This window comes from Rhinopithecus roxellana, chromosome 6 (genome assembly GCF_007565055.1).
Source record: "Rhinopithecus roxellana isolate Shanxi Qingling chromosome 6, ASM756505v1, whole genome shotgun sequence".
NCBI classification, from domain to species: Eukaryota; Metazoa; Chordata; class Mammalia; order Primates; family Cercopithecidae; genus Rhinopithecus; species Rhinopithecus roxellana.
In genome coordinates, this window is record NC_044554.1 from 43,274,047 (window position 1) to 43,288,641 (window position 14,595).

Below are 14,595 nucleotides of genomic sequence, written 5' to 3' on the forward strand. Positions count from 1 at the left end.
CCAGCCTGGGCTTGGAGGGCTCTTAGAATTACTCCTACTAATCTACATACTGAAAAAGTGCATTTCAGTCCTTCTCAAGCTGCCTTTGCCTGATTAAAATAGCAAGTTTATATGCTTTTCTATTTGGCCAAGAAAGTGGAGGGCAATTTCAGCAGGGCACCTAAGTAGGGAGAGGAGGGTTGAAATCCAGCCAGCAGCCCTCTTGAAAAGCCATGCACCTCCACAGTTGCCCTGAACAGTTGCCTTAGCAGAGATTGAATTTAACAGTGAAAAAAGCCATTGTGCTGAGAAGTCACAGAGAAATCATCTCCTAATCATTCATGGCAAAGTTGGGAAGCAGGAAGTGGGGAGAACATGGAAAGCCATGGATGATTTCCAGACTCCATTTGGTTAGTGATTTTTAACCTCTTAAAGAATTGCCCGAAACATATAGATAGTGTTACCCAGTTCTCAGCCAGGGCCACTCAGTGGGTCCTGCATGCATGGGGGACTCCCAGTCCCTCCTGCTAACTGATGACTGAGCCTCGGGGATCTACTCAAATAAACACAACCAAACATCCACCCCACATTAATGCACCACCTGCCCTAATATCCATTCACATTGAAGACTCCCATAGGTAGGAGAAGCCAGGGCCTCACTTCACCTCCCAAACACACTGCTATGAGCTGAATGTTTGGGTCCCCCCAAAATGCATATGTGGAAACCTAATCAACAACGTGATGTCATTAAGAAGTGAGGTCTTTCAGGAGGTGATTAGGAGGGAAAAGCCCTCATGAATGGGATTAGTGCCTGCTATGGTTTGAAAGTCCCTTCCAAACCTCACATTGACATTTAATTGGCATTATGATAGTGCTAAGAGGTGAGATGGTTAAGATGTGATTAGACTATGAAAGATCTGCCCTCATGAATGGATTAATGTCATTATCTCAGGGGGAAGTTCATTATCCAGAGCGTGGATTATTATAAAAGTGAGTTTAGTCCTCTCTGGCTTTCTGGTTCTTACCCTCTCTTGCCTTTCCACCTCTGTCATGGGATGAAACAGCATGAAGGCCCTCACCAGATACCGGTGCTGTGCACTTGGACTTCCCAGTCTTCAGAACCATCAGCCAAATATACTTCTTTTCTGTATAAAGTACCCACAACGTACTATGTTGTTATAGCAACACAAAGCAGACTAAGACAGTGCCCTTATATACTCAAGGCCCAAAAGAACTTATTCACTCTCTCCACCATATGAGGACATAGCAAGATGGTGACATCTATAAATCAGAAAGTGGCCCTCCCCAGACATCAAATCTGCTGGCACCTTGATCTTAGACTTCCAAGCCTCCCAAACTGTGAGAAATAAATTTCTGTTCTTTATGAGCCACCTAGTCTATGGTGTCTTGTTACAGCAGCCTGAACAGACCAAGATACCACCCAAGGGCAACCTCAGCCTGATTTGTGGTCGCCTTTATGGGCTCACTTTGGAGGAGGTCAGAGCTCAATTTCCCGCTTCTGTGTCCTACATCAGTATACCTTTTGCTCAACTGAAGACCAGAAGATGTAAGGGTCCCCGATCTCCTCTCAGACCATCAGTCTTTGTCCAGACCACAGTGAGAAGCTGCTATCCCTAGGAATCTTGACTCTGCCCCCATCACTACACTTCTTCAAACATCCCCCAGACTCTCCTTGGACCCAGCCTACCAGGGCCACATCCTCTGCTGCCTCCCTCTTCATTCATGTAAATAAGCAAGCATTTAAATAAGCATGCAGGCAAAATGATGACAGAAGGAGAAGCTATTTTAGGCCTCTTCCCTTCACCTCCCTCACCTCCTGCCTGTTGTGAAGCAAGTTTGGCTTCACTGTCTCAGAGTCGAATGTCCTCCACCTTCCTTCTGGGAGAAATGAGGCTCCCTAATGTGCACATACAAAGCACATTGATTTGAACCATTACACTTAAAAGCAAACATGTGGGCCATCTGGGGTAATTTTTACTTCTCTACTTGAGAAAGCAAATTTAAACCTTGTGCTTTAAAATAGTATTATTACAAGCAACAAAGTATTCAAAAACACTGGGGAAAACTGATTCTGGTTTGACCTCAGCAGATGCAGTACCTAGGTAAAAACATCAGGCTAAATCAACCTAATTCCCTATTCCAGGAAGAAAACAAAACAAAACAAAACAAAACTTGTTTTTCCTATTTTTAATTTTTTTTTAATTAGAGGATCGGTTTATCCAAGATACAATGAGACACAGTCCTAGGATGAATTTAGTCATCATGTTCCCAGGTTTATGTCCATCCCTAACCCCTGCCTTGAACACCCAGGGCTGTACTGTGTTACAAAGAAACAGAGGCAATTAAAATAATTGCTATCCATTGCCACCTAGACAGAGCTTCCAGATGATTCCGATTCGGGCAGGATTCAAAGCACTATGGCCAGAAGTCAAGAGACAGCCATTAACAGGGCTTAAACCTCCCCTGCAGATGGACTCTATTGTTGGTGACAACATAGAAACCACAATTCCACTGGTGATAAAGACTCTGGAAATTGGAAAACACATTTTAAGAGAGGTGAAGGCTATCCCCCCAGTCAATATCCAAGAAAACTGAAATATCCACCATAGATTGTTCAGGCTATCAGATCTGTCCCACACACACACACACACAAAGCCACTTGGGTAAAATTTTGTCTCTGAACTTTTTCCCATCACGCCATGGTTACACTTGGCCACAACTGCCAAGGAGTGGCCAAAGTCCAGGGCATTCAACTAAGCTTTAGAATAGCCACAAACACCTCCCTGGGAGGGTGGCCAACCCCCCAAACAGGGTAGGCTCCTTACCGTCGAGCTCTTCCACGGAGATATTAGCCAGCTGTTCACTGTCACTGCCAGCAGAGAGCGATCGGTTGAGGTAATTCCCCTTGTACAACAAGCCGGCGGTCACATGGTGGAACGGCATCTTTTCCCTGCCCAAGAGAGAACAGGGGAGGGGAAAAGAAAGACATCATCATTCATTCTTCCTTTCCTTTCTTAAAGGACCATCCGATTTTCAGATGGCCGGTGTCATTGTTAAAATAACAATCTAGTGGGAAAGTCAGGATATTTCCAGGGTCCCAATGACCTGAGCAATTTCCAAAGGAACTCAGGTTCTTCCCATTTCTTCACTGTACATCTTACTTCATTTTCCCCATTTAATTATGAATTTGAACCATGTTGTCCTTGTTAATCATGGCATACCACATCACCATCAAACTATCTCTTTATGCAAATGGCAACACTCTTGACTCCTTTCCTCGGCCTGATAAATTCTCACTTGATGCTTGTAAGAAAGGACTGAGAATCCCAGAAGTGTTGGCATGCCCGGGGACTACATGTCTTGGCTGTGATCAAGCAGAGATCCAAGTGTCTCATTTCTCCCAGATAATACAGACATTGCACTCACACAGCACTCAAAACAGGTAGGAAATGCCCAAGCTCTAAGTAAGTACATGCAATGGTCTGCATCTCAAGAAGCAGCTGCCAAGCCTGGTTGAGATGCAGATGCTGCTTACATGAGTGGTGTGTGAGCACACACATTCTGAAATGCTAATCACACACGTTCTGAAATGCTAATCACACCTGCCCTGCTGCAAAGGGGAGTGACAGCCTTCAGGTGTCCCACAATGAAGCTGCTTCCAGCACTCGCACACAAATTTAAAGCATCCTTTTAGACCAATAGAAAAAAGCTCCTGCACCCAGATGGTCATCAGTAGGGCTTAGAACTTTCCACTAATGCAAGGCTGACTAGAGGGTCCAGGCTATGAAAAAAGAGATGTGAGATAAAAGGACAGCAAAGACAATGGAAGAGAATGGAAGAACAAGCAAAGACAAGAAAGAGGAAAGGCAGCTGGGAAGATGATCATCTCTAAAGCAGAAAGAGCACAGCTCCTGGCCCAACTTGTCCAATGATGCTCTCCGTGACTTTGAACAAGATGCTGAATGCTTCATATTCTGCTTCCCCATCTAGCAAGGGGGATTAAGAGGATGGATAAACCTTTGAGCAGAATTAGGGCCAACAGGCAGGAAGCACAGGGAGTCAATCACAAGGTGTGGGTAGAGAACACCTTTGTATCAGAGCTTCTGGAAGGTGAACTGGGCAGCAATCAACCTGTGAAACCCCTGAAAATTAAAAGGTTTAACCAGGAACACAAAGCCAGTTAGTGACAGAAGTTGTTCTAGAACTCCAGCATCCTACATGCTATTTCCATTAGGCAGCCCCAGCTAAGCGCCAGACATTTCCACCCGGATGTCAAACCCTCATTTCAAACTCAAAATGTCTAAAAATGAATTAATTATCTTCCTACAAAGTAGGCAACACTTCCTGGTTTCTCTATTTCTATCAAAGGTGCTTTTTGCTCATCACAACAACTGGGACAACTCTCCCAAATGCTCGGGGCCCCAAAAAGTAAAACAGACACATGGCTGAGGCAAGAGCCAACTGTCAGCTTGCAACCCATCCCCTCGCCCTTAACTCTTCCCATGGCTAACAACGTGTACATCCACAGGACAATTGCAAATGGCAGGATGCTGATTACAAAGGGCACATGCATTTGCCAATTATAAGGGGTACATCTTCAGCTAGTTACAAGTCAGATGTTCCAAAATCTATCCTTATATTTAAACATAATACAAGAATCTTTCTCTGGAAGAATACTTTGATGACCACCTCCTTTTCCCTCCAAGTTAATTTTCAGACCAAAAAGCTTTCAAAGGGAGAATCGCATGTACTGAATTAGGACTACTCTGTCTTTTCCTTAAGGCCAATCCTGATTTCTTGGGACTGTGTGTCATGGTCATTTGAGTATGGACTGATACCCACTGCCATAATGTGAATGTCTCCCCCAAATTTTATGTGTCAGAAACTTAATCCCCAATGCTACAGTGTTGAGAGGTGGGACCTCTGAGAGGTGATTCGGTCATGAGGGCAGAATTAATGCTGTTATTGCAGGTGTAGGTTATCTATCACAGGAGTGAGTTCCTGATAAAAGGATGAGTTCAGTTGGGTACGGTGGCTCACACCTGTAATCCCAGCACTTTGGGAGACCTAGGCAGGTGGATCACCTGAGGTCAGAAGTTCGAGACCAGCCTAGCCAACATGGTGAAACCCCATCTCTACTAAAAATACAAAAAATTAGCCAGGCGTGGTAGTGCACACCTGTAATCCCAGCTACTCGGAAGGCTGAGGCAGAAGAACTGACTGCTTGAACCCGGGAGGCAGAGATTGCAGTGAGTTGAAACCACGCCATCGCTCTCCAGCCTGGGCAACAAGAGCGTCTCAAAAAAAAAAAAAAAATGAATTCAGCCCCTTTCCCTTCTCTGTCTCTTTCATTCTCTCTCTAGTAACACTCATGCTCTCTTCCTCTTGTGCTACAGGACGACACAGCAAGAAGGCCCCTGAAAGACTCTTGCCCTTGGACTTCCCAGCCTGCAGAGCTGTAAGAAACAAATCTTTGCTCTTTGTAAACAACCCAGTCTCAGGTATTCTGTTATAGCAGCACAAAACAGACTGAGACATCCATGGTCCAGAAAATGAGATGTCAACCCTGGCTAACACTTCTTGTGTGATTTCAACTTCACCCACAGCACCAGTCCTACACGCAGTGAGCCTCACCAGCTGTTATCTTAACATGTTTAAGTCTTCATAAATACGGGAAGACACCTGCTCTGATATTATCTAATTTGTTAGCTAAGCCTCACTAGATGAGCCTCACCAGCTGCTATCTTAACCAATGTTTAAGTCTTCATAAGCATGGAAAGACACCTGCTGTGTTCTTATCTAATTTGCTACCTGGAACAAGACCCACTAAGGTCGGTACAAAAAGTATTCCTTCCATTCCACCATGCATCACTCTAGTTTCTCAGCATTTTATAAATATCTTCCTATTGTCACCTTTTACCTGGTTGTCTGCAGCTTTGGATTCGTTACACAAAATTTTACAGTCATAATAAGGATGTTATACTCAAGCAAACATATCCAACCCACGCCCCAGTTCAGCCACAGAATAAATGTTGAGTACTTTGCAAAGAAAACTGGTCACAACTGAATCCCACTTGATATACCAACATAATTTGCTTCTGAAAAAAAAAAGGCAGCTTACAAAATTAGGTACACATTCAGTTCATTTAGTCTCTGAATTCAAAAAGCTCAAAGTCTAGTGGGAAAGAAAACGTGCAATTGAACCATCCATATAGATATATAAAGTCATGTTCAAGAAAGGGAAGAACATTATCCTAAATAAGCTAAAAACAGCTGCTGCAATTAAGGACTAAATTTCACTCCAAGCTGCCTAGGGAAACCCAAGCTTTAAGATTCTCTCCTTGGCTAAGGGAAGAGAAATATATAAGTTCAAGCAAAGACAAATCTTATCCTGAAACTAAAACTTGAAGATGGATCCTGCTATACAGGGCAACAAACAAAAATAAATAAATATTTGCAACAGCAGTTTCACTCATTGTGAAATATTTAAGCAACTGTCATGAAAACAATCTTTCTGTACTTTATGTAAGCCAGTGATATGGTCTGAATGAATGTGGCCCCCAATAATTCATACACTGGAAGCTAAGACTCTAATGAGATAGTATTAAGAGATGGAGCCTTTAGAAGCTGATTAGGTCCATGAGCGTTCCTCGCCTCATGGATGGGATTAATACCCTTATAAAAGGGCTGGAAGGAACTAACAAGCCCTTTTGTCTTTCTGCCTTCCACCATGTGAAAATGCAGCAACAAGGCAGCATATTGGAAGCCAAGAGCAGCCCTCGCCAGATGCAAAATCTATAGGTGTCTTGATCTTGGACTTCCCAACTTCTAGAACTGTAGGAAATGAATTTCTGTTGTTTATAAATTAGCTAATCTAAGGTATTTGTTACAGCAGTAGAAACTAAGACAGGCAGAGTGGTTTCATGGTTAAGAACTGGCTGGGTGCAGGGGCACATGCCTGTGATCCCAGCACTTTGGGAGGTGAAGGCAGCAGTTGGAAACCAGCCTAGACAACATGGTGAAACCCCATCTCTACTAAAAATACAAATATTAGCCAGGCGTAGTGGCAGGTGCCTGTAATCCCAGCTACTTGGGAGGCTGAGGCACGAGGATCACTTGAACCCGGGAGTGGAAGTTGCAATGAGCTGAGACTGTGTCACTGCACTCCAGCCTGGGTCATAGAGGGAGACTCCACCTCCAAAAAAAAAAAAAAAAAAAAAAAAAACAGCACTTTCTAGTCAAAAACAGTGAAACAGTGTTAGATTTTAATCCTACCTCTGCCCTTATTAGCCAGGTAAATAAGTGCTTGACCTCTGTCAGCCTGTCTCCTCTTCTATAAAACTAGGGCTTTAATACATACTGAAGAGAATAGTACTGTTGTAAATATTAAATAAGATAAACAGCCAGGCATGGTGGGTCGCATCTGTAATCCCAGCACTTTGGGAGGCCAAGGCGGGAGGATCACTTGATGTCAAGATTTCCAGACCAGCCTGGGCAACAGAGCAAGACCCTGTCTCTACACAGACCAAAAAAAAAAAAAATTAATTAATTAATTAATTATCTGGGCACGGTGGTACACACATGCAGTCATAGCTACTCGGGAGGCTGAAGTGAGAGGATCATTTGGGCACAGTAATTTGAGACTTCAGGGAGCTATGATCACATCACTGTACTCCAGCCTGAGTGACAGAGCAAGACTCTGACTCTAAAAAGATACAATACAGACAGCACTATACTTAGCACCAGGCATCTGCTCAGTGAGTATCACCAGTAATTATTTGCTAAGGATTATACGAAGCAGGATGCAGGGGCAACAAGAAGTCATGGACGAATTAGATTGATGCCTGGATTACATGCTGGATTACAAAGGAGGGTCGTTGAGACCTGACAAAGGGCAAGCTTCAGGGAGAGGCTGGCATGTAAACCACTGTGCTGAGGGATCAGGCGTGAGCAGCAAAGCACCAGCGGGTTCCAGTGCTGAATGGTGTCAGCAAGCTCTGGCAATACCATGCAGAAGGGGCTACTTGAATGGAAACTGCCAGAGCCAAAGAAGAGTCCATTTTCTGGGTGCCAGGAAGGCTAAATGGTCATATCAAAGATATTGAGAGGTTAAAACCAAAAGGGACAGTTACTGTTAATGGGGTCAAGGAACTGGTACATTTCTTGACAGAGTAATATACTAAAGAGGCCATGTATGGTGGCTAACACCTGTAATCTCAGCATTTTGGGAGGCTGATGCTGCAAGATCACTTGAGGCTAGGAGTTCAAGACTAGTCTGGGCAATATGGTAAGACTGTGTCTCTAGAAAAAAATTTTAAAAATTAGTCAGGCATGGTAGGTGCACACCTGTAGTCCCTGCTACTCAGGAGGCTGAGGTAGGAAGATCACTTGAGCCCAGGAGTTTGAGGCTGCAGTGAACTACAATCTTGCCACTGCCCCTTAGCCTGGGCAACAGAGGGAGACCTTGTCTATAAAAAAAATTAATTAAATAACTAAAGAGCCTCATTCACATTAACTTGAAATGATGCCCTTTTGTGATGGTCAATTTCATGTGTCAACTTGACTGGGCCATGGGTTGCCCAGATATTTGGTTGAACATTATTCTGGATGTGTCTGTGAGGGTGTTGCTGGATTAGGTTAACTTTTGAACTGGTAGCCTGAGTAAAGCAGATTCTCCTCTCCAGTGTGGGTAGGTCTCATCCAATAATGAATAGAATGAATAGGCTTACATAGAATGAACACACTGAGTAAGAAAGAATTTGTTCTTCAAACTGTCTTCAAGCTGGGACATCCATCTTATTCTGCCCTTGAACTCAGACTTGGACTGGAGCTTTTCACTATCTGATTCTCAGGTCTTCAAACCAGACTGGAACTATACCGTCAACTCTCTTGGGTCTTCAGCTTGCTGACAGCTGACTGTGGAATTTTCAGAGTCTGTAACTGCATGAGCTAATTCCTTACGATAAATCTCTTTAAAGTTATACAGATAGATAGATAGATAGATAGATAGATAGATAGATAGATAGATAGATAGATAGATAGATGATAGACAGATAGAAAGAAAAATAGAGATATGTGATAGATGATTGATGAATGGATGATAGATAGATAGATAGATAGATAGATAGATAGACAGACAGATTCTGTTTCTTTGGAGAACCCACGTTAATATACCTTCTTTTTTTTTTCCTCTACAGTACCAAAGACCCAGGCACATTTGCAGGAGGGTAGCAGTATTATTCTGAGCAAAGCCCTGAGTGTTCTACAGGGCTTCTAAAGCAGTACTACTCAAAGTGTGGTCTATAGACCACTGCTACTTGCACACCATTTGTTGCTGGTCTGCAGTGAGATAAGTACAAGAATTGAGAGAAAGCATTGAAATAGCAATTTAGAGCATTGCCCCAACTTCTAAGCATATGACCAGTGGACTCGATTTTTGTATATTTTTGCTTCTTTTATTTTTCCTGGTAATTCTTTCTTACTGTATTTTTTTAAAGTATCAGTCTACCCAAGACTGAAACTAAAAAATAAAAAAAAAAATTAAAACTGGTCCTTCCTCACAAATAGTTTGAGAAGCATAGCTCTAAAGTATTTAATTTATGTTGTATAGATTTGTGATAATGAACCACAGAGAGAGGAAGAAAACCATTTGGAGAAATGGCATCTTAACTTGTCCCCGAAACTTTTTCAAAGAGCTTAAGACTTCTTAAGAGTCTTAGATGGACTTCTGAAAGAAGTTGAAAGACTTCAGTTGATTCCTGAGCTCTCTACAGAGTGCTGGAGAAGTACATGGCATCTGTTGCAGACTTGACGGCAATCCGTGTCCTACAATTACCAGACATACAAGGGGCAATATTGATCTTGCATGCTAAAGGTTAAAGAGCCTAACCAGCCCTGATAGAGCCTTTGCCAAATTCCTGTAAAAACAACCACGAAGGCACACCAAAATAGTGATATTCTCAATGACACCAACGCCAGGGTATGGAAGAAGCTTCCATAAAATCAGTACAGTTAGGATTAGAATGACGAATAATCAGTGGTACAGCCTTGAAGTCAGAGAGGGAATAATAGAGTCAGATAGTACAGGGATAAGAAGAGATTTTTATCTACCCAAATTCTCTTCTATTTCAGGGACTTAGGGATGACCAACGAGAACAGCAGGCAATCACCCTTCTGACTGTGTTGGAATTGCTTTATTCAAGCAGCCAAGGTCAAATCCCACCACTGACCTTTCCACCACTGTGAAGCAACAACCTTTTTCCTCTAGCTACTCATGGATCATAACTCCCAGTATGCAAGGTGGCTAGAAATGGAAGGTCTGAGACATGAACCCTGTACATGAAGATGAGAAATTGGCTGCAAGCCACAGGTGTTGGTGAGAAGGACCCCAGGAGTAATGACCTATGGGGATCATGATTTTTCAAGCATTGCTTCAGAAAGGAAAAAAACTGTAGAAGGCCTCGAATAACCCAGAAATATATATCTCCTACTCTCAGTTCAAGAGCTACATGGTGGGGACAAGAAGATCTCATCTTACTCCAGCAAAGATGCTCTCGACAAAGGCCAGCTAGACCCTGGACATTTGGCTAAGCGCTTATAAAAGTTTTATTCCCTTGCTAAAATCCTGCAGGGGTATGCCAGTTGGCAAACACTGAGTTTGGACAGATCTCAAATCAGACAAGAATGAGTAAGCAAAAACACTAACGTAGTAGTCTGTGTAAAAATTCTGCCTCATTAGAGAAGGAAGAACTTTCAAGAAGAAGTAGAGCAAAAGCCTATTGCCAACAATGATATAATACAAGAAAGGACAGTTTTACAAACTTTCTGTTTTATGCCCTAAACTTTTCAGCAAGGTATCTATGACATAGGGATGCAAATTCATAAAGAAATATCAGAGTGAGAAGAAGAGATGTCAAGACAAAAAGAAAAGGCAATAAGCTGAGAGGTAAGCCAGTTTGGAAAAGGTGCAGACATTTGCAAACAAAGGAGAAATCCAAAAACAGTAACAGAATGAAAACCTGCATTAATGGCAATGAAGAATATTTCAAAGAAACAGAAATTTTAGCACATGCCATAATGCACCCATGTACCCACCACCCAGATTTAATGATATTTTGCCTTCTTTGCTTAGATTTTTTTTAAAGAAATAACATACTACACTGAAACCCTTACCACCTACTCTATTTCTTCACTTCCCTCCCTCCACAGTGACAACTCTATTCTGGAGGTGGAACATATCCTTCCTGTCCATGCTTTTAAATTTGTCCACATTTTGATGTAACTATATAGAATATATTGTATTATTGCTGTGTCTATCTTTAAATTTACGTAAATGATATTACACCTTCCATATGCTTTTGCAACCTGCATGGTTCACTCTATATTGGCTTTCTGGGATCTATCTAAATCCATACACATATACCTAGTTAATTAATTTTTAACTGCTCAACAGTTTTCCATTGTACAAATACCCAATTGTATAAATTACACAATTGATGGAAAAGTGTACTGCAATGAATATCCCCATGTGTGTCTCTTTGTAGTTCTCTGAACTGTATACCTAAATAAAATACTACCTGCTTGTTGAGTATGCAAATCTTTACCTTTATTGGATTTAGTGAAGTTGCACTCCAAAGTGATTGGGTTATTTATTAGTATATAATAGTTATTTATTGATATATAATAAATTACCCCTGAACTTTGTGACTTAAAATAAATATTTATTATCTCAGGTTCTGTGGGTCAGAATCAGGAGCTGCTTAGCTGGGTGGTTCTGGCTCAAGGAGTCTTCTCTGATTGCAGTCAAGACACTGACTGGGGCCACCATCATCAGAAGTCCTGACCGGGGCTGGAGGATCCATTTCCAAGATGGCGCACTCACATAGCTCTTTCTTTGTTCATGTGAATTGGGAGCACTCACATGGTTGCCAACATGATGCCACTAAACATGGATTTGGAAAGAGATGTTCACAAAAGGTCTCACTTTCTTGTGGGTCTCTCCATAGGGGAGCTGGATCACCCCAAGCAAGTGATCAAAGAGACAGGGTCAGGGACTCTTATGACTTGGTCTTGGAAATCACACACCTTCACTTCTGCCACATTGTTTCATTAGAACTGTGTCACTGAATACAGCCAACACTTAGGGGGAAAGGAATTAGACTCCACCTTTTGAAAAATGGAGTATCAGAGAATGTTTAGATGTGTTTTAAAACCACCTTAGTGATTGTGACAATTTACAGATCCACCATTAGTCTAGGAGTGTGTCAATTTCCCCGATAGCCTTGCCAAAACTTGGTAGCAGACTGTTTCATTTTTAATTGGATTTCCTTGACTGCTAGCTTAAGCATCTTTTTGTATGGCTTTTGCCCATTCAATTTCTTCTGCTACAAGTGTGCTTTTCATCTTTATGTATTGGATTGTTTATAATTTTTGCACCGCTTTGTCCTTCTATGTTACTGTCCAGTGTCTAATTTCAATCTTATTTTTAACCCCTTTTCCCCCAAAATTAGTCAGTATTATTGTTTCTTACAACCGATGCTTATCTAAACTTTTCCACAAGTTTGCCAATTTTCTGCTCATCACTGGTTCTTGCAGGCTACTCTTTTGTTCCAGATTCAATTTCTTTTTCAGTGACGTGTAAATGTAAATGAGGGGCTATAAATGGCAAGCTTTCTAAGTCTTTGTCTTAAAAAGTCTTTATTTCAACTTCATTTGAATTACAAAGGTTAACCTAGTAGAGAATCATAAATTAATGATTTCCTTAGCACTTAGAAAATGTTTTGTTTCTGTTGAGAAATCTATAGGTATACTTGCTGTTCACCTATTCATACTCATTCTGGACAATTCTAAGTCATTACGTTTTCAGATATAGGCACTCTCCAAATCTCTTCATTCTCTTTTTCATAAGCTCTTATTAGATGTACGTTGGACCTCTCTGTTCAAGCTGGATTCTCTTGACTGGTTTACCCAAAAGCTATTCATAGTTCATCTGACCAAGGAAGCTGGGAAGCCAATAACTATTTTCCAGACTCTCTTGCTACTAAGGTTCTGGATGAAAGTTAGTTCTAATATTCAAAAGCTCTTACACAAAATTTGCCATATAGACATGAGGTGAAGGCAGTGGTATACTGGTAAATGTTTAGCCCTCGCTCTCAAAAAGAAGCACTCTTGATGTGTAGCGTTTTCCATTTTCATGATATAAATATTCCCACAAGGGCCAATTCCAAGCTCCCAACATGTGCCACTAAACATGGATTTGGAAAGAGATGTACAGCAGTATACCAGCATACCGCCGCGCAGCATCTCCGCCACACACACACACACACACACACACACACACAAGACTAAATTAACCACAAAATCACAAATAATAGTAAAATGTAGCAAAACGATTAGGAAGTGATGAATTTTAAATATTTATTACCCTGATTTTTAAATTTATTTCATGGTAAGTTTATATACCATTTTTAAGAATGAACACATAGGCTGAGTGTGGTGGCTCACACCTGTAATCCCAGCACTTTGGGATGCCAGAGTGGAAGCCAGGAGTTCAAGACCAGACTGGGCAACATAGCAAGACCTCATCTCTACAAAAAATAAAACAATTAGCCGGGCATGGTGGTATGTGCCTGTAGTCCTAGCTACTCAGGAGGCTGAGGTGGGAGGATTGCTTGAGCCCAGAAGTTCAAGGCTGCAGTGAGCTAAGATTAAACCCCTGTACTCCAGCCTGGGTAACAGAGAATGAGACCCTGTCTAAAAAAAAAAAAAAAAAAAAAAAAAAAAAAAAAAAAAAAAAAGATGCATTTAAAAATCACCTCACAAAATCCTTCAGAATGTAAAAGTGGGTTCTCACAAGCCAGTATGAGCTGGCTCCAGCATGTCACTGACTGTTTCCTTGCCATGTTGTGACTTTCTACAGAAAAGAAGACATGAAAACATGACATTTTCCTGCAGCAACATTCCATTGTTCACACTCCAGTTTCTTGGCTGTGACAAAGCAGCTATGGGGGTGGCAGCAATGGCTTCTGAATCCCCAGATCACAGCTCTAGGGGACCATTCCCCAAATGTTGGGAAGTCAAGAGAATGTTGCAGGGACAACATACTGCAGTGGCAGCCTCAGTGGTAGTAACTCTCCTGGAGAGTTGGCTTTGAATTATTCTGGAAGTCATGCCGGACAACCACCTAAAATCCACTCCTTCAACCCTTGAACAATTATGCAAGTATCAAATCCCTCATATTAAATCCCTGCCTGCTTAAAATACCCAGAGTGGTTACTGGTTCTTCAACTAAGTCTTGACTGACACCTCATAGTATTGTCTATGCTCCTTAAACTCTCTCATTTGTTCACATTTTTACTTCTCTGTGTATCTCAGAAGTAATCTCCTCAAATTATTTGCAAATTTACAATTTCTCTTTTCAGTTTTTACTGAATTGTGGTTGAACCTGTCTACTGAATTTTTTATTTAAATGACTATATTTTCCATTTCCAAAAGTTTACTTTGGTTCTTTTATAAACACACCTCTTATTTTTCACTGAGAATGAATCTTTCATTATGATTCTTATACTTTCTTTCACCTTTTAACCATTTTTAAAA

At 41.5% G+C, this 14,595-nt stretch overlaps 1 protein-coding gene across 2 annotated transcripts in view; it reads right to left on the reverse strand.

The window, feature by feature from the left end:
- CALN1 (calneuron 1) overlaps nt 1-14,595 on the reverse strand; it is a 614,621-nt gene that overhangs the window by 481,427 nt on the left and 118,599 nt on the right. For both annotated transcript variants that reach the window (XM_030933416.1, XM_030933417.1), the window contains exon 2: nt 2,826-2,950. In XM_030933416.1, coding sequence (XP_030789276.1) covers nt 2,826-2,950 — 125 coding nt within the window. The remainder of the gene's footprint in view (nt 1-2,825; nt 2,951-14,595) is intronic.